This window comes from Calidris pugnax, unplaced genomic scaffold (genome assembly GCF_001431845.1).
Source record: "Calidris pugnax isolate Ruff unplaced genomic scaffold, ASM143184v1 scaffold44, whole genome shotgun sequence".
In the NCBI taxonomy this organism is placed as follows: Eukaryota; Metazoa; Chordata; class Aves; order Charadriiformes; family Scolopacidae; genus Calidris; species Calidris pugnax.
Window position 1 is genome coordinate 22,119,660 of NW_015094506.1, and position 20,285 is coordinate 22,139,944.

Consider the following 20,285-nt stretch of genomic DNA (forward strand, 5'->3'; position numbering starts at 1 on the left):
TCTTAGCAAAAAACTACAATGTTTTGATTTGTGGATCCGTGGTACTTTTGGTTTTTTTCACACATATGACAGGAAAAACAAAGTTGAAAGCAAAGAAGCTGCCCAAATTGTAGTACAATTTGTCTGAAGTTTGAATATACATTCATCTTCTTAATCTCAAAAATTAGAATGCGGCAAATCCCACAGTACACAAAGGTAGGAAGTGGAATGTTATTTGAATTTTGCTTTTCTTACCATGATGCAGAGCAGCAACGGGAAGGCCTTACATCCCTTCCAGGTACAAAGTAGGAGAAATTTCCTACAGCTCTGATTGCAACTTTCTTGTTCTATTTATAACAAGATTAAAATCCATAATCCATCAAAGCTTCACGCCTGTAACTCTGACCCAGTGGAAAAATCCGAAGCCCCCTTTGTAAGCTGTTTTGTGACTCGAGGAAACTGCAATTTTGGCACATCAGTAACAGCTTCTCATCGATGCTGTAGCATTAGGAGATGGGTACCTCTCAGTATGGATAGCTAGAACCTTTACATCAAGAAAGCCCATGTATAGGTTTAAGGGAACATCTGGATCTTTTAAGACCTGTAAGTTCATTCTTCACCAAAACAAAAGAACAATGTAATTTTTGATGACCAACACACCAAGAAATCTCCCACTAAAACCAGATCCCTGAAAATATAGAAGGCTCCCTTTAAAACAAGCTGTTCTTCATAGAAGATGCAAATGCAGGAATACCTTTGAATATCAGCTGCGTAGCCAGCTTCTCCCATCCAAAAATCTTGAATGAAACAGGTTCAAGGGAGAGTTGATTGTTTGTTAGCTTTTGAAAAGCTTCCTAGGAGTTGGTTGTCCCAAAGTTAGACTCTTAAGTCTAGAAGACCCAAGCGGGGAATCTTCTACTGTTGTCTGTCAAAATGAAATGGAAAACATTACCAGAGGTTAAACCAGAACAAAAATACAGTAACTGCATCAATAAAAGCTTTTGCCCTATGATAGGAGCTCAGAAATTAGATATAATGAAAAAATCATCTGTTAAGCATCTTTGACTATATAAAAATGTAACTACTTTGATGATAAAATTAAATGTAAGTGTTCACAGCAGTTCCAGCTCCTAAAATTTGTGTTCTGTGCACAAAGCATAAGTTAATATAGGCGAAATTAGCCAACAGCCCACTGCCACATGTAACAAGATGGTTACATTTACTACTACTGACATTATAACTTACTTTTCCCTACTAGTCATACCTTACTCTGGCAAAACAGCTTGACTGCTTCACCAAGTACTGGTCATCTTGAAAATTATTAAATAAGTAATAATAAAACAATCCTAACTATCCAGGCCACTTGTGGTGGTGAAAGAGGGTGCAGGAAGATTGTGTTGTATTTTCTCAGTAAGGAGATACTTACGGGGGGTACTTTCAGAGGATCTTCGGAATTCTCTGCAGGACTCTGTTGTCTTTTAGATGGACTTTGCTGAAAATGGCCTGTCTGCCCTTTACTGGGAGCTGCTGAGCTCTCCTGTTTAAAGACGCCAGTGAGAGGCTGAGGCAGGTCAGGAGCACCTTGAGTTACGGAAACGGAGGGAGTCTCAGCCTCTTGTCTTTGCCAGCTCTTCGTCGGGGGAGGGGAAGCCTGTGTGGGACAGTTGCTCGTTTCTGCGATGGCCTCTCTCAAAAATCTCTGTAAGCGGGTTTTTCTGGGCACCTTCTTGTTGGTGACTGCTCTCCTGAGGTGCACCTCTTCGGCTACGACATAGACACGGCAGCGTCCCCTGGTCACGGCTGTGTACACGTGCTGCCAGTGCTGACGGCCGGGGTTGCCAACCACGTAGACAACAGTTTTTTCCTCAGACCCCTGGAACAGGTTTAAGAACACCTTGTTAAACTAAGATCTCCAGTAAGTAGTTTTTGAAAAAAAAGACAGCTTATAAGAACAAGGAGACAACCAGGGACACTCTCAAGTCTGCAGGAGCTTCTATCCTGCATTCAAGGAATTTTAGTTCCAAGAGAGCTTCTGACTCTTTCACGTGAAAATACAGTGCATGAGCAAGATAAAGCCAGGAGAGTTTTATCAGCTCAGAGCTCCTTCTGTTGGTGGTGGTTTTTGTACCTGAAACGTGTGGATAGTTCTGGCCCACGCGTGCTTTATCTGACACAGCTTCTTCAGTGCCCTGTACCTCACAGTGAAAGTGGAGCCGTCTGTGCCGCTGATGGTCAATAAGCGCCGTTTATCAATTTCCACATCCTACAGAAAGAGAACACTCAGCCATAAGCTCGTATCAGCACTTTGATCAAGGTCTATACATCTGTATGTGTGCCCATATTCCAGCATTCCCTGCAGTTACAACAGCTGCAGTGTCAACCCAGTGAAATGGTTTCAGAAGACACTAAGTCCACAAGAAGGTTATCATCTTTCACTGACCACCTTCAAGGAAACTAGTTTCAGTGTACAGGGCTACCCCAACTCCTTCTGTTCCCTAAGAAAAATGCTGAGGGAGGCAGTTATAACTCCCAGAAAACTTCAATTATCATAAGGTAGAGTGAAATGTACCAGTGAGGCCCTTTAACAATTTGTTGCCACACAAGGAGAAGAGCCTACGCTCTGCCACCAACCCTCACCATCCCCCTTTCCCAAGCACAAATACTGACACTTCCACTGGACCCCCCACTGAGTGACCTCAACGCACTGAATCCAGCAGAAAAATACAGGGGGTTTGTTGCTGTATTTTTTGTTCAGCTTAGTTTTCTGCAAGGGAGAACTCCAGCTGTAACATCAGCTTTGCTCTCTACTTAAAACTGTTTCTACCTCTAACTAAACCATTATGCATTTCAATTACAATACATGTGAGTATTTACAGAATGTATTTACACTGGACAGGAGCAACTGAAACACATTTTATAAAAATACCAAGAGATTCTTTTTTTTTAATTCTCTATTGTGAGTCTGCATCTTTCTTGCTTTTCACGTGATGGTGCAGCAGAAGAACCAAATATGTATTTTGGACTAAAATTTTAAAAGTGTGCGTTGTTTTGTTCTGGGGATTCAACAAGGACTGAAATCAGTTACCACTGTGTGTCTGGGCAAGTTTCTGCAGCAAGAACTTACATCTGTTATGAAAAATATATCTCCGTTGCACAGTCGTTTGTCCTCAGCGGTCTCGGTGGTGAGGGAGGTTTGTCCACTTCTGCATTGGTGGGAGTTCAGACCCTCTCCCAAACCACGGTCTGGCAAGAGATCCTTCAGATACGTGTTCCGCGTGCAGGAGATCTTGTCGTCAATTTGGAATAAAAGACGGTTTTTGTGGTCTCTAGGTCAAAGAAAAAAAAAGGGAGAAATGTATTTACAAAGTCCACATTCACCATCTCTCAGTATTTCTTCTCTTTTTCCAGATTAAAAGCCTTAATAATATTCAAACCAGTTAAGAACACTCACATTTCAAAGGTATTTCTGGAACTTTTGTAAAACATTTTGATAAAAAACAGTAATATGGAGTAGCACCAAAATCCTGCTTCCAAAAACATTTCAGAATCTATTTGGAAATCATACAGTGGCAAAAAAAATTAACCTTGAGTTTTTTTCCAAGCTGCTTTTATGTTAATTTTGTATCTTCAGCAGTAACTCAAAACCTTGGAATTCACATGACAATTTAAATGAAAGGCAAACACTTATTTTATATTATCTCTGTTCACAATCCAGGATGAGATTAAAGAACCCATCAAAGAAAGATTATTGTATAAATTACTTCTGACCTAAATAATCAGATCTAGATGAAATACTAAGCTTTAAAATTTTTATTTTAGGTTGTTGGCCTGGCTGTAACATTTTCAAAAGCCAAGTGAGATTGTTTGCAGGAAAAACTGCAAAAGACAGGCTTACCTGGTTACGTGATTTGAATAGTGTTGGCAACAAAGCTCATTTATTAGATCACAATCTTGCCTAAAACATACAAAACAAGAACATGAACAAAATCCTGATGTGCTTAATGAATACGAAGGATACATCAATGACATGCTATGTCACGTTAACATTTAATTAAAAAAGCAATGGAAAAAGCCTATCTTAGCTATGATGACCTTCCACCAGCAATTAAAAGCAATCGCTGATGCTGAGTTTAGAGGATACAGCATTAAAGGAACAGTTTTGTCCAAATAACATAGCAAGTGAGGCAAGGATGGTTGCGATGCATATCTGGATTTGATTTTAAGAACAGAACTAAAGAAAAACTAAATCCTGGATATATTATTTCCTGTCTGTGGATATATTAAAAATAGAAGATTTATTTACTTCCTGAAGACCTGGAATTTAACTTTTAAATGCAGATTAAGTACCTATAAATATATCCTAGAAGAATCTTATATGGAAATCATTAATAACTGTATTGTACCTGAATGCAGACTGAAGAAAAAAAATTTATTTCAGAGTTACTCAGCAGCCACAACAAACAGGTGCACTAGCTAAAATTTATAAATGCTATTTGCATACTAGTAACCTCTAAACAGTGAATGTTCTTTAATTGCTGAGAAAAGGTTCTTCACAAATAAAAGTAGAAGAGGTTTTCCTTAAGTATCCTTTTGAGCAGAAGTGCAAGTTTATGAACTATTGGTCCTAGTGGACCTTACATTTATCCCTTCACTGTTTCTGTGAGGCCATCCACACTACTTACACCCCTGTGACAGTTCACATTATCAGTGATTACTAAGCTTCATGATCTTCCTACATCCCACCCCTTCCTAAATGTATTGTGCTTCCAAGTATCCACACTGCAGGCCCTTGCCACTGCCCAGCAGGAGCACTAATGCACATCAGATTATGCGTCAAAATGCAAGTATCTTCTGTCATTTGGTCCCTGTCCACCTGTGACAGAAGCATGCAGAGACAGTAGGTCAGGTGTTCCATCCCATACCCTAGAACTCACCTCTGCCACGATGCTGGAACAGAGACATTACTCTGTATTTTGCAGGTTCCCCTTGCAGTCAAGCCCTCACTTTCCTTTCTGAAGGACACTACACTGTCAGCAAACACCAGAGCGCAGGCTCTCAGAGAATCTACTACAAAAACTGGCCACTTATCACAGAATCATAGAACAGTTTGGGTTGGAAGGGACATTAAAGATCATGGAGTTCCAACCCCCTGGACCAGGTTGCTCAAAGCCCCATCCAGCCTGGCCTTGAACACCTCCAGGGATGGGGCATCCACAACTTCTCTGGGCAACCTGTTCCAGTGTCTCACCACCCTCACAGTAAATAATTTCTTTCTAGCATCTAATCTAAATCTCCCCTTTTTCAATTTAAAGCCATTACCCCCCATTATGTCCATCTTTTGTTTCTTTACCATGAACAGTACAGATGAACATGAACACAAAGGCAGAAATCACGGTGCAAATTAACATTAAGCTTACAGACAAACGAAGCAACTCTGGCGACAGGCTGAAGGCAATGAGAAGGCAGAGGAAAAGACGCCTGGCTTGCTCTCTCTAGTAATTTACGGTACTGCCACTAGTGTCTCCAACTCAACACATTCAGCTATTTTTAGATTGTGGCTGCTGGCAAGGATTTTTTCAATGCCTGCCTACGTGCTTCATTACCTTCGGAAAGCAATGAACTGCGACTGTTTGGCATCCTGCAGTCCTGGTCCTCTTTTGAGTAAAGTCCTTATAGCAGTCTGCAAATCTGATTTAGAAGACATAGAAGGTAAGGCATAAAAATATGCAGAACAAACTATTTAAGAAAGAAAAACATAATTCAATATGAAATTGCCTTTGCTCATTTCTTGCTTCAATAACATTTCAACCACCAAAACAAAACAAAAAAAACCACCAAAATGCACTTCTCCCCCACCCCTCCACAAAAACACATACTCCTCAAAAAAAGTATCATGCAGTTATCCCACTGTTAAAATCTGACAAAAAAGAGCAATGTGGAAGGAGACAAATTCTTATTTCTGTGCACACAGCATATTTCATGCAAAATATGGTTTTGATACAACACATTAAAGAGGTATGGAGAGAACATTTTTAAGCCACAGACCTATATATTTAGATTTCACAGAAGAAATCTGTTTTTAGTGTTCCGTTTGCTGAGTAAGTGACTATAGTAAGACAAGGTGATAACGTTAGCACTATTTTTTTTCCCCCACATCCCCCTTGAAGCTTTTTGATGCATATAAAGCAATAGCCAACAAAGGTCAGAAAAAAAAAATAATCAGAAACAATGGCCCAACCCTGACCCTAAAACATTCTGAAAGAAATTCTGGTGTCCCCTCTGCTTTCACTTTCCTAACTTGATTCTAGAGTTTTTGGGGCACATTCCAGCCCCAACGCACCATCCTGTTACAGTTGCTGTTTACTCAACTGATTCACCTCTGGAAATTTTAATCTTTCAAGGTTTAATAGTTCCTGCTACAACATAAAAAGACAGTAACATTTGATTACAGTGGTGGAAGCTGTATTGTCCCGATTTCAAAAACTAAGTGGTGAGCTGGAGCCCTACAACATATCCTTTGCACTGATGGGTCTTGTGGCATGCACTTACAGAAGACAAAAAGTAAACTATGAATCTAGCATTGAAATTTATACCACAAACAAAACCAGACTAAAATCTTCCCCAAACTTTAGTTCCAGCTGAGTAGTCTCTGCTTTACCAAAGGGAAAGTTAAGATCACACACGTACTGTCACAACCCCCACCAGCAGGCAAAGCAATAAGAATGAATTTCTTCTCCGGGCTTGGCATTGTCGTTTCCTCATTCCAATCAGAAACTTTCAGCACCTCATCAAATTCAGGAAGCATCCGGTGAGAGATTCTTGACCAGAGCAGTGGAAGGAAAACAGGAAAGAAAAATTATTTCCAGTTAAAGGATTCCAGTGTACTGTCTGTATCAGCTTGAAGTTCACCATATATAAATCTTTGGTAATCTACACTACATACACCAAAAACTCTTTCTTCTGAGCATAACTTAATTTCACATTTAAGATCTGGTAATTTATTCTCTAAACCCTTCAGCACCGCATAGATACTTAGTATTAGTCATAGAGTTCTTCTCATAGGAGAAGACTGGACTAATAAAGAAGTGTTACCCCCTCAAAAAATGAGAAAGTGTAAAACACTTTGTAGTTCTGGACATCTTGCAAATACTCAGAATATTATCAAATTCCAACCATCAAAAGGTTTTGGATACTCAGACCTAGATTTTGTTGTCTGAGGTTTAAATAAATAAATAATTCGCTGCCAGTGACCAAACAAAATGAAAATGCTGGAAACATTTAGAGGTTCTAGGTATTAATACAGTAAAAAAAATAAAGAAACTATGATTTAACAGCCCTTGACATCTAAACTCTCAATGTAAATCAGCCTGGTTTAACTGCTGTCACACTTACCAGCAAGGTCTTTAAAACTTCCTTTTTGGAGAAGGAATTCTAAGTCATTCCACAAGGCATAAAATGATTTGTGCATGCGCAAGTCATTTGAAAACAACAGAGGGTACTTGATAGTGAAATATGTCCCATTAAGATTCAAGAGTATTCCAGCACACACAATTTTTTGTCCAATATACACCCGAGGAGAAACTGGGGGTGGGGTGGGTTTTTTTGAGGGGGTGGGGTGGTTTTTAAAACCAGTGTTACTGATTTTGAATAAGAAACTGTACCAGAAGCAGCACCACAGAGTCAGATCTGGAAGCACAACTGTTTTGCCAGTAAAGGACCAGGTCTACTACCAGAACGCTTCTGACATACAAAACAGAATCCTACCTTGATGCATTATCTACAATTAGTTGCGATTCAGCTCTGTGATTAGTTCGCAGCTCCACAGAAAAGCCTCTTGATTTCAGACCCTCAAAGATATCAGCTAACATGTTTCCGGGCTCTATGCTCGGTAGCTGCCTAGTATCACCTGAACAGAACACAAAGCAGTATCTGTGAGAATCAATAACAGAATATCTGTTAAAAACTGTCTTGGGAAAAAAACACTGAAACTAATAAATACTCAACCCTCCACACAGTAACATGCTTCCTCAATACAATTCACCTGAAATGTAAACTGTCAATTATCTAAGAAACTTTGGGGAATCAGAATGTAATGCAGTTTAAATTTTTCATATCCCTCACTCGGTAATGCTTTACTAGCAGGTACAAATCACTCTATGCTAAACACTGACAGTGATCACATCTTAGTCAAATGCATTTTGAAAGTTACACATTTAAAAATGAATGCCATAAATGGCATGCCAGAAAGCAAACCTCTGAGCAAGCAGAAAATTCTGATTTTACACTGCTTTGTTTTCCTTCCTGAATGAAAGGATGATCTTAAACATTAAAACATGAAACCTCCCTTCTAACAATCAATCAATAGGCTAACTCTAGCTTCTTTAAGGAAATCGGAAAAGTTTTCCAGTTGCAAGATGTAATGAGCTGCTACACGGAAGTCATCATACTTTCAGAATCAGACAAAACACTGCTAAACAGTGAACAGAGATACTGGTACTTTCATACTGACAGTTGAGATGGAAAACTCTTGAAGAGCACAGTCTACCTCATGTAACCTTACGAATAAGCAGAAATAACCAAGTACAGAACAATGTAACATTCTGGGGTTTTTAAGAGACTCAGTGAGACCAGCGGCAGTTCTTACACTGTATATTGTGTATTATTAAATATCATACAATACTAATTTTTTTTGTTCCACTTACCTAGAATAATAAGTTTGGCAAGCTGAGCGTGCTCACACATGATTTTTAAAACTAAACTAAGAACGTGTACAGACACCAAACTTCCTTCATCCACAATCAGAACCGTCACAGTAGAAAACTTCCACGGCTGCACTTGTTCACTCTGCCTCCACGATTTAAAACTATAGATGATCTAGAAACAAATCAAAATAAATCAGGCTCTGACACTAATCAATTTTCTTAAAAAGGTATCTGCAGTGTATTATCTTCTAATTTTGTATTTAGAGCTATTATCTGAAAATCCAAACTTGGACCTGTAAAGGCTCATAAGACTCAACTGTTCAGTCTTATTTTTCTCCTTCATGAATACATTTCTAGCTGTGATTATCAACACTTACTTACATAAAAGCACAGAAATACATCCTTTTTTTTCCTGCAGGGACCCTAAAGGATATAAGGTCAGCCATCAGGTTGCTCAGTACCAGAACACCTCCTACTACAACTTGCTGACATTAATAAATCCCCAACATTGCATGGGGAAGGGGAACAGGCAACTACCCACTCCCCACAAATAAAATAAGCCCACAGAACTTTTTATGTTATTTTGATTTAAACAGGTTATTCCACAACTACAACATTATCTTGGCACCTTCCGCTACCTAGGACAGAGACCTGATCTAAGTTTCTTAACAAAGAATTTGTTTTCCACTTTTTTCTAGAAAAAAATTGCACCATATTTAACAGCAATTAAGAAAATACTGTGAATGAAATTTATCTCATTGTTCAACCCCAGGCCACTGATCTTTTTCTATCTATGCAGGTGTCAGTATAACTGCTAGGCAACAGGACATTAGAAAATCGCTTGGCCATCTAGAAAGTATTTCCACTCTTCAATAAAAAAAAAAAAAAAAGAAACAAAAAAAAAAAGGTGCTTTTCATGGCAGTCCCTTCCCCCCAGTGGGTGCGATGACTCCCATCGTCGTCTGTCAAGAATTCACCCTCCTTGCAATATGTACATTATGCCAAATGTCTTTCCAGGCAGGGAGCTTACCTGCACTGAGCTGTACCCGGCCTGGGAGGGTGTCCAGGCACACTCTCTGCCAGTGCTGACTCTACACCTGCCTACATGTTCTGCTGACTCACGTTTTTTTCACCTTGCGCACAGAGTCTGCATTATAAACGCCTTCTTGTAGCTCCAATTCCAACAAATGCAATTATGCCGCAAATTAAATGTTGTTTTATTTACATGTAAAATATTTTTAAAGTAAGCAATTATACTACGCACTCTTCAGTCTGCCTGCCAGGGGACAAGCTTACAAGCATAGCCATTCTAGTGCTCAGTATTTTAGTTTGAAATGCCATCTGAAAACTTTTGCCTGTAGGGTTCTGTTATTGTTGTTGTGTTTTGTTGTGGTCCTTTATTTTATAGTGACTTGCAAGCAGATTGAACATCTGTCCTCTTGCCTTTTGCTGTGCCCTGAGTGATTGTGTGTTTTAACAAAGAATAGAGATGTTTTTCCAACTGCTATGAATTAACCGCTTACTTAACCCGCATTCTGTGTTAAAAATTAACCTGTTCATTAATGCTCTAGGCCACAATTATGTCAGGAAGTACAATGAGTTTGAACCATGAAAACCCACAGCCTCGTAGCCAGCTGGGAAGACAAGCCAGCTTCCAGGAGAGAAGTTCTGTAAGGCCACATTACAGTCAAGCTACTCGTAGCAACACATTGCCGTCAGATGTGGGGAGAAAATCCATGGTTCTGAGAAAAATTAAGCAAGAAATGAAAGAAATCATGTCACCAACTCCTGTGGAGTTACACAAGGTCTGTAATTTTTCTTCTGACAGCTTTGAAATAATATATTCAGTATAGGGAATCTAATTATATGGCAATACAGTAAGCACTTTTTATAATGACTCCACAGATGTAATTTGGAGGCCATGCATATTAGTTCTTACAAACACATTAATGATATATCCTTGTGGGGGAAACAAACAAATAAGATGCATCCTTGTCTGCTATTTTATATTACAATAAATCCTCAAAAGGGACTGCTCTTTTGCAAGGAGCATCCAATGGTAATTTGAATTGACAACACCAATAACTCATCTCTGCAAAATGTGTTCATTAAGAAAGCAAAGTTTAATTTCTAGAAAATACATTTCTTTAGGAAATTACTCAGGAGGGTTTGGGGCTCCCATTGGTCCTTTTTCAAATTACCACTCATTTTGAATCAAATACGTGAAGCTCTATGTACATAATATGGAATGTTATTTCAAATTAGCTGTTGCTTCTCTTCTCTTTGTAATTCCTTTGCTCTAAAGAGGATAAATAAACTTCAGTCTGTGCAACTTTTCACTGCTGAAGACTGTAGAAATCACCTGGTGATATGAAGGTGGTTCTGCACCCCAAGGAAGTCCTGGATAAAGTATCTCTAGATACACAGCACAGCAAACACCCTGCAGCGAGGCCATAACAGCAACCAGTTTCCAGAAGTCTGGGGGACGTTATAATGCTGTTCTCCTTGATGGGAATGAGCATCCCATCTCCACCCGTATTCCTCTTAAAGGCCTGAGATCCTCCCAGAGAGGAGGCAGAAGCACAGAGAAGTTTCATTAAGAGGTCACATGTCAGTCTCAAGAGAGTTGGTTTAGTTTCTAGTCCCTGTGGATTTGACTCAGTTTCATTTGTAGTTCATGCAGTTTAGTTCAGTGAGGTGAGGACTTGCTGAGTGTGGGCTAAAGGAATGTTTGCAGAAGGTAGTACAGAGTGGATCTTATATATGGGAAGTTAATCCATTGCCAATGTAAACAATCAATAGAATAGATTGTGCTAGTTTTAAGCTGTTCATATTTCCAGCTTGATGTGAAGTGATTAATGGAGTTAGTTACTGTGCTCAGTTTTCCTGTGTGGCAAGTAAATGTGAGATACAAAACAAAGCTACGCCAGTAGGTGTTTCATGGCGTGCTCACACTGAGCAAAGGCATGCTTTTCTCCTGTGGATTATAAAAGCAGCCTTTCATGATTGATAAAAAAAATCCTTTCCTGGAAAGGAGGAGTCAGATTTCTATTAATGAGTCAGTATTCTATGCTAGCTGTTAGCTCTTAGAGTCCTGGGCAGTAAAAAAATACCCTGTCCTTGAGGTTCTCTTTCTTCAGTTGCCTTTTTTTTTAGATTGCTGTGACCTTCTGTTTTAGAAATTTCCAGTTCTTGTTCAGATAATATACCCTTTTTTCTCCTGTCTGCTGAAGTGATGTTGAGTTTGCTAATACTGTCTCTTCTGTCATCCAGAAAAAGACTCATTTCCTTTCTAAAAATCTAGAAGTTGAACCTGCACCAAGGATTTTCCAAATCCTTATAGTCATTTAAGAAAAATGGAAAGCATTGACTAGATCTTACAGTCTGATTGACCAAAGTGGGCTTGTACCCCTATGATCTCACATGCAGCTTAACCCAAGCATCATGGGCTGCTTTCGTATTCATGCCCATCTTAGCAAGTTCTTACTTGTCAGTTTTCTTACTGGTTCTTGTGCAGTAATGGGCCTGTTACTTTCTCTCTCCTCCTTCATTTTTGTATTAGGCCTCTAGTTTAACACCAATAACCTCTACAGTTGCTATTTCTCATGGACAACTTATCCAATGATAGTTATCCAAAAGAGCTGCAGTGCCACAGGAATTACTTAGCTTCACTATCAGAGAAATGCCTTGATTTGGGGATTTTTCGTAACAGAACTTGCTGGCAAATGTGGTCTGTCCTCTGCAGGCAAGTGTCTTAATCAGCTGGGCCACTGATGGGACAAGCAGTGATGTGTGTTGAACACTGTTTTGGCTAACTGTGATGGTATAAATGGTTGTTGAAATACAAGCTAAGGCATAGCAAGATGATGTGTTTGACTGTGTGCTGCTGAGCTTTCCCAGTTTCTTCAGCAGGACGGGTCAAGGTGCCTATTTATGGCCACGATGCCATGGCCCTGCGTGCCTGTTGAGGCAGGGCCTATGTGCCCTACACATCAGAGTTCATACCTTAAGTTTGATTGCAGAAAATGGGCCACCTAAGGATGACGTTCCACTGGTTTTTCATAATCTGACTGTGAGAGCGAGGATTTGTGGTTCTACCAAAGAAAAAGCCACATGTAAGAATGAAATGCATCAATAGCCAGGCCGACTGTATAGGGTAGGAGAGAATGAGACTGGATAAAAACTGCTGAGGCTACAAACACAAGTTAGTCTGACGGAACAGGATGGTGTGCAGATGACATTAGTGGCTTGTCCTTCTCAGATATACACCTGTCAGAAAGGCAATGCAGCCCTGAGGATTATCTTGCTGAATGCTGCAAATTTTGCAGCAAGTTAACCTGAATTCTTCAGGGCTCTTTCTTATTTCCCTGCATTACACTCGCCAGGCGTGTACTTGAACTGCCCTTGTCCTGAGGAAGCTGCAATTGAGGTAACTGTCATACAAATCTCTTCAAACATTTGTTCTAGATGGTTTAATAAATAACATTCACTTCAACCGGATAGCTTATTGCTATATCAGTGCCCAAATTTAATTAATGCCTTTAATTGATTTTATCTACCTAGGTAAGCACATAGATTAATATTTTTCTAAAAATCATAGCGGACCATTTTTTAAAGTTTCATAGAGCACACATTCCTCTGAGAGCAAAAATATGCACTAGACATCAGATAATTTTTCAATATTATTATCGCAAGTAGTCATTAACCTAAAATTACAGTTGGTTAAAATACCTCAATAGCTGATCTGTGCAAGATGTATGAATTTAAATTAAGCATTTTCCCATAGATTTGAGAGGGAGGAGAGGCATAGAAACAGACTCAAAACTTGTGAGCCTCTGTTTAAAATTTGTAACTATTTAATTGCTTATGAAATATGAATTAAATTTCCAGTTCAGCTTTCTTTTTCCCTTAGGCTCCTGCTGTAAATTTAAAAGTCTAACAAATTGCCCATAATGGAGGTTTTGCTATTGAGATCAAACCTGCCAAAGTGTTGTGATCAGAAGTACAGATAAAACAGCATGATATAGGTGTTGCAGGAATGGCCTGCAGTCTGGGACCCCTCAGACAGGGCTGCCTTACTGGCAAGTGGAGATGCGAAACCTGTGTGCTTTGCCCATACCCATTCTTAAATATAAATTTAAATAAAAATAATTTAAATATAAATTAAATAAAAATCTGAGTACTTCAGATAGCAGGGGGTTTACTTCTGCGATTTCCTTTTAAGAATATATGCTGCCTGAAAAAGAAGTAACCCCAAAATTCCAACCTATAATTGTACAAATACAGAAGAAAGTTCTGTGCAGATGACTTGCACCTAAAAAATGGGACATCTGTCAAATATGCAACAAAGTTAAATCACAACCTCATCTCTTAAAAGAATGAGTTTCTTTAATTTCCAAGCTCCTGTTAAATAAACCAAAAGTCAAGAGAAAACAGCCATAAAGAAAACAGTTTTTTTAAATCTTTTATGATCTGCAGATCTGAAAAACCAGAGAAATGAGAAAATATTTTTATACTTCAAAAGTTCTGATTGCAGGGTAGTGAGTAATTCCCTTCTGGAGTGCTCAGTCCGTGTAAATCAGGGAAGTCCAACCCGAGCAACAGGGTGGGGGGAGGGGCAATAAAAGACATTAGATGATTATTCTTAAGTTCTGCTTCCCCCCGTGCCCCACTGTTGCAGTACTGCCCACTGTCCTGTGAACACAGGCTCTCACTTCCACGGCAAAACTCCTCTTTCATGTCCCTTACCATTTGCAATGCTCCATTTTTTTGACTCACAAGCTGGGCATGAAGTAGCGTGTGGATTCCCTGGGCGTGATTATAGACAAGACAAAAGATAAGGTGAGCTGATGTGGAACGGCACTTCCTTAGGTCTGTAGAACAGAATTTGTATGTATTTTGTTTGCTAATAGGTCACTCGCTAAAAATAGGAAAAAAGCAACACTGTCCTAGACCAGTGTCCAGTGGGACCACCATCTGTAGTACAGGCAGAACTATCCTCCACTCTAGTGTGGCTTGGATAAGATCTAGACTGTAATAGAGTGTCCAGTTTGGGGTCTGAAAATTAAAGAAGGATGTTAACCTCCCGAGGAGAGCCCAGAGAAAAGCAATCCTTGTGTGACATGGCTGCAGAGAAGGGGAGGATGAAGCGATCTGTTCGCTGTGGATGGCAGCAGGGTTAACTCTCCACCAGGGCGATTTAGTTTAGACATGCAGAAAACATCTGAAGCACTGGAAGGGATTGCTTTAATAGACTGTGGAGTCTCCATCACTGGAAATTTTAAAAAGCAGGACAGATAAATGTCTCTCAGAAATGGGTTAGATGCAGTTGATCCTGCCTCGGGGCAAGAATACAGTCTAGGTGACTTCAGAGAGCCCCGTTTCATATGGTTTTGTAGTTCATCTGAGGTTGGATCCAGTTCCACTTAAGTCCAGTGCCTGAAGGAAGAGGAAGGGGAAAAGAAAAAGCTTAAGTGGAAAGGGGGAGTTCCCTTTAAAAATTGTGCCATCTATGCTGGAATAGCACATAGTATTTTAAGTAAGTCTTCTCTTAGGCACCATATCACATTTTTACATTTACTTTTCAAGGCTTCATTAAGAAGCAGTTAACATGATGCTCTCCTATCCTTTGTGACAGTGTGGAAAAAAAGTTACGATCTCATTTGAGGAGAATTTGTGTCTTGGGCCAGTGCTAATTATTTTTCATTCTTGTCAGGAAAGGTAGAAAAATCTGTGAATAAAATTGATCTCCCTCCTTTATTTATTGTTTCAGTCTTGTAGAATTGTGGCACTTTCATAGCAGCTTCAAACATACTTCAGATCAAAGCCATGTTAGACATGCTATGATATCACAAACAAAAGCCTCTGTTGATAACAAATTATTACAAGTTTCCCGAAGTCCTGCTGGTACAGCAGCTGTTGATACAAATTAAAATCAATCTATGATGAATTATTTTGAATTTGCAAATAGGTTTTTCAGTAGCTGAAATGCCCATTGACTCCTAAAATTCATGTGAGGTGGAGGAAGTGTGACATCTCACTTACCTCAGCTGTGGCCCAGGAGAGCTACCAAACTGAGCAGCGAGTCTGGTTTCATTCTAGTTAAAGCCAAGTAGATTCAAGAAAACTGCAGAGAGCAGGGGGGAAAAACCCACAGCCAACTATCTGTGCTCTTTGTTGACGTAGGCATACCACATACCTACAACGCAGGCTGAATCCTTTTCCCTCAAATAACTGAATTCACAAAACTATCTGCGAGGACTTGTTCTCTGAACACCTGAAAAACCTTCTGCTAACAGTTTTATTAACTCCTGTGTCCTGCTTTTGAATGCCTGTCTATGAGACCCCTATGACTCTGTGACTGTCTCTTGGCTATGTGACTGTAAGAACGCTGCCTGCAAGCTCTTGCTGAAGGAGCCTTCATTCATACTCTCTTAAAAGATTGCATTGTAACTCTCATACTGAGCACTTGTGAGATTAGGCCTTTTCCACGGTGGACCATTGCCTGGCCAAAACCGGGTGAGGGTGTATGATGCTGGTGGCATTTATGCCCTAGGGAAGTTTTGGAAGACACGATACTCAGTGGTTAAGGCCAGGTCGTCATCCCTGAAGCAAACCTAAACTTAACCAGATGACCAGCTGGCTGCTTGTACTCAGATGCTGGCAACTAGAGAACAGGGTAGAAAAAAAAAAAAACAACTAAGACTCCAAAAAAATAATGACACCACAAAAGGTGGGATGAAACCCCCAATTTCCCAGCTGGCAAGCAGAAGTGAAAAGGGCTGCTTATTACAGAAGAATAAGGCAGCTTCTGAGAATATTACTAGAATATCAAAATGGAGACAACTCTCACGTAATACTGTAAGTACCAAATAGTAGGTAAGTGAGCTTGCTAAAGGGGAAAAAACAAACCAAACCACGCTAGGAAGAAAGCCTGCCAGTGCTTGTAGAAATGTGAACAAACTTTTACTTTTTTTCTCCTCCTCATCATGTCACGTCACCTCCACAGGTAACTTTGTACAAGGACTCTGATGGAGAAGACTTTGGGTTCAGTGTCTCGGATGGTTTACTGGAGAAAGGCGTCTATGTTAAAAACATTCGCCCAGCTGGCCCTGGCGATCTGGGAGGGTTAAAACCCTACGACAGGCTTTTACAGGTAGGTTTGTGGCCCCGTGCAGGTTTAGCGTGAAGGGCTGTGACATACTTCATTTCACTTTGTAAAAAGGTTTGTGATGACGCTGCAGGGTGTTGTGATGACACTGCAGCTGTGTACACAGGCCTGATGGTAGAACTGTGTAAAGTGTTTACATCACTTATTTGGAACAAGTTATTATCTACATGGCTTATTATATTTTAAATGATGAGCAGTACTGTTCTGTTTCTGCTGGGAAAGGATGTGTGCAGGGGGAGGGGAAGAAGGACAAATGAGGGTCATTGCTCTGTGCCACAGGCCGTGTAAGACACTGAGACCCCTCAGTAAGAAAAGGCAGCGCTTCAAGGTGACTTGGGCTTTTTACACAGTGGCACTAAGGCTGGATTTTTCTGTAAAATCGTATTTAAAGAAACGGATTATTTCAGAATGTTAGATATTTCAGAACTCCAAAGGAGACACTACAAGTGCTCACTGGAAAGCTGGAATGTGCTGAGGCGTTTCCCGAGAGATTTGTAATTTTTGCTGTTCTTGATACAGACTTGAGTATTGTTTCTGTGCTCAATCCGCGTTGTTGATTGGCACAGTTGGAATAATGTGATTCCCACTGAGCACCACAGTGCCAACTTGGAGCATGATGGAAAAACTCATATTTAGTCAACCAGCCTAGTAACATACTTCAGATATTAATAAAAACCAGAGAAGACCTGAACTGACATTTTAGATGCGATCTATTGCATTTAAATTAATGAACACCATGAAAGACAGAATAACGATGTGCTCTTAAATGTCACTTCTGGAGTAGGCATTGTGACAGCTGCCAACAGCTATCACTAGTGTAAATACGATGCTTCCGCTCCGCTCTGTTAAAGGCTGAGTAGAAAAGTTACTGGTGTCTGCAGACCAGACACCACGGTTGGACAGTCTTGTATTGGGTGATTCTCCACCTGGAATATCTAAATCAGGTTCCATAGCCTTAAGGATTAATCTGTTTCTCTTGTGATCTCATGCTGTACTGGGCGCTGGTGAGGCCCCACCTTGAGTGCTGGGTCCAGTTTTGGGCCCCTTACCACAAAAAGACATTGAGGTGCTGGAGCGGGTCCAGAGAAGGGCAATGAAGCTGGTGAGGGGTCTGGAGAGTAAGTCTTATGAGGAGAGGCTGAGGGAGCTGGGGGTGTTCAGTCTGGAGGAGGCTGAGGGGGGACCTTATCACGCTCTATAACTACCTGAAGGGGGGGTGTAGAGAGGTGGGGGTCGGTCTCATCTCCCAAGTCACAGGAGATAGGACAAGAGGAAATGGCCTCAAGTTGTACCAGGGGAGGTTCAGATTGGATATTCGGGAAAATTTTTACACGGAAAGGGTTATTGAACATTGGAATGGGCTGCCCAGGGAAGTGGTTGAGGTACCATCCCTGGAGGTGTTCAAAAGATGGGTTGATGTAGTGCTTAGTGCCATGGTTTAGTGATGGTTTTCATCAGTTTAGGTTGATGGTTGGACTAGATGATCTTAAAGGTCCCTCCCAACCTAGACAGTTCTATGATTCTATGATTCTTTTTTCCTAAAATGGTAACAAAACTCTATCTTCCAATTGTTCAGGTAAACCACGTTCGCACCAGAGACTTTGACTGCTGCCTGGTTGTGCCCCTCATTGCGGAGTCTGGCAATAAGCTGGAGCTGGTGATCAGCAGGAACCCGCTGGCGTCTCAGAAGGGAAGCTCAGAGCAGCAGAGCTCAGGGAGCGGGGAGTGGAGCGACCCGAGTCACGCCTTCCTGCAGCAGAGCGGACACGCCAACGTTAGCGTGGAGACACGGGATCCCACCAACACCTTATAGCAGAACATCCTTCCAGTGGGACATTCGGTAACGAAAAGACAATTATGGTGCTAAACCCCTTTAAGATTTCTCTGAGATTGAGGCTCAGACACTATTATAGCACTAAAAAGCACAGGAGGTCAGTCTTTCTGTCTCAAGGCTTATAGTAATTCATGGTTACTTTGGAAAAACTTTAATTCTTCATTAAGTCAAGTTGTTCCATTCTAAACAATCTAGCATTAGCAACGGTAGAAAAAAATCCTAAGGGCCTTTTTTCCCCCAGAAAAAAAGAAACTGGGGAGATGTTTTAAATATGATTTAAATGTTCCTCTCTTTTCCTCAGCAGCTGCTATTTGAGGGAAAAGCATGGAATTAACCTCTGCTAACAGTGGTGTCCAGGTTACATGGTTACACACTTTTAAAAACATTTTATCCAAAAGGTGTTGTCTGATGGACGAGTGGAACGTTGCACCGGGTTTTCTTGTGAAATGGCTAGATCTGTGATTTTGGGGACCTTTGTTCTGCTGGCAAGAAGGGTGGGCTCTTCAGACAAAGGATGGTTTAACCAAATGGTCGTTGGAAGCTGCAGCAGGCGGTGAACATCACTCCCCCTCTTTGGTAAGTTTTGTTAGAACATCTGTTACTCCCTATGCAACGAAATATCTGCCCCTCTCTCTTGCATCCTGTGGGGATTTTTAAGCAGAGACTTTTTGAATGGGATAAAAACCTCTGAAGGAGGATTACTGACAAGAGTAAAACTGAAATGACTGCAGACAAATTAGAAACATTTTAAAAGAAAATGGCTTTTTATAAACTATGTCAGTAGAAGATTGATACAAAAGCTCTTCAATGATCCATAAACCTGTACTGTCACACATGAGCTTTTTAAGTTAAACAATTTCTTGAAGGGACAGAAGTCCTATTTAATATACTTTGTTTTCAGCCTTCTTTACAATAAAACATTACAAAAACAACATTACCCCCTGCAACAGATTTTTAGAATTTAAAACTGTAAATATATTTTACGAACACATCACAAATTCTCTCCTCTCCCCTCAAGCAATAAAATACTGCCAGTTGCTTTATACGCTCACCAGCAGCTGCTTTGGTTTATTCCGGTATTCAAGTTGTTATTGGTAATTATTGTTATTGGTGAATATAAAGATACTGGATTTGTACATTTGTAGAGTCTCCATATCTAAGCAAATCACCTTAACAGAGTTGTTTCTGGTCAATTGAAACTGTTTCACTGTATCCCTCTTGCTATTTCTGATACATGAACAAGCTCACCTTGCCCCCCACACATGAGTAGCTCTGATTTCTATTTCAGCACTGCCAGAAAAGGTCAGAATGACATTCAAATGCTGAATCATGTATAAAAAAAAAAAAAAGAAAATGTTCATGAGTCACTTAAATATGTATTTTTATTTGTAACAAATAAGTATTAAACTGTAAAGTATTTTTGTACAAATTTAATACTTTAATAGCATGATATTTATCGTCTATGTTATGTTTTTTGAAATTCAAACTGTTGCAAATATTTGTATGGAAAACTGTATAAATTGAAATAAACAGTGATTTAAAGACATTAAAATGAGGTAGCACATTTCTTCCACAGTCTTAGCAAAAAACTACAATGTTT

General features: G+C 40.0%; 2 protein-coding genes across 2 annotated transcripts in view; one reads left to right on the forward strand and one right to left on the reverse strand.

The window, feature by feature from the left end:
* The window catches only part of LOC106901225 (glutamate receptor-interacting protein 1-like), a 30,962-nt gene extending 10,725 nt beyond the window's left edge, over window positions 1–20,237 (forward strand). The window contains exons 2-4 of the mRNA XM_014963666.1: window positions 9,589–10,486; window positions 16,690–16,836; window positions 18,428–20,237. Of these exons, the coding sequence (XP_014819152.1) occupies window positions 10,262–10,486; window positions 16,690–16,836; window positions 18,428–18,664 (609 nt within the window). The 5' untranslated portion in view covers window positions 9,589–10,261 and the 3' untranslated portion in view covers window positions 18,665–20,237. The remainder of the gene's footprint in view (window positions 1–9,588; window positions 10,487–16,689; window positions 16,837–18,427) is intronic.
* On the reverse strand, window positions 28–10,215 carry LOC106900999 (DNA helicase B-like). Its single transcript, XM_014963323.1, has 10 exons — window positions 10,210–10,215; window positions 8,682–8,853; window positions 7,744–7,885; window positions 6,667–6,797; window positions 5,583–5,667; window positions 3,875–3,934; window positions 3,104–3,305; window positions 2,108–2,242; window positions 1,406–1,852; window positions 28–904 (listed from the first exon to the last, which is right to left on the reverse strand). Exons 1-10 carry the CDS (start codon window positions 10,213–10,215, stop codon window positions 815–817), a joined length of 1,470 nt encoding a protein of 489 aa, XP_014818809.1. The 3' UTR covers window positions 28–814.
* Window positions 20,238–20,285: the final 48 nt, after the last annotated feature.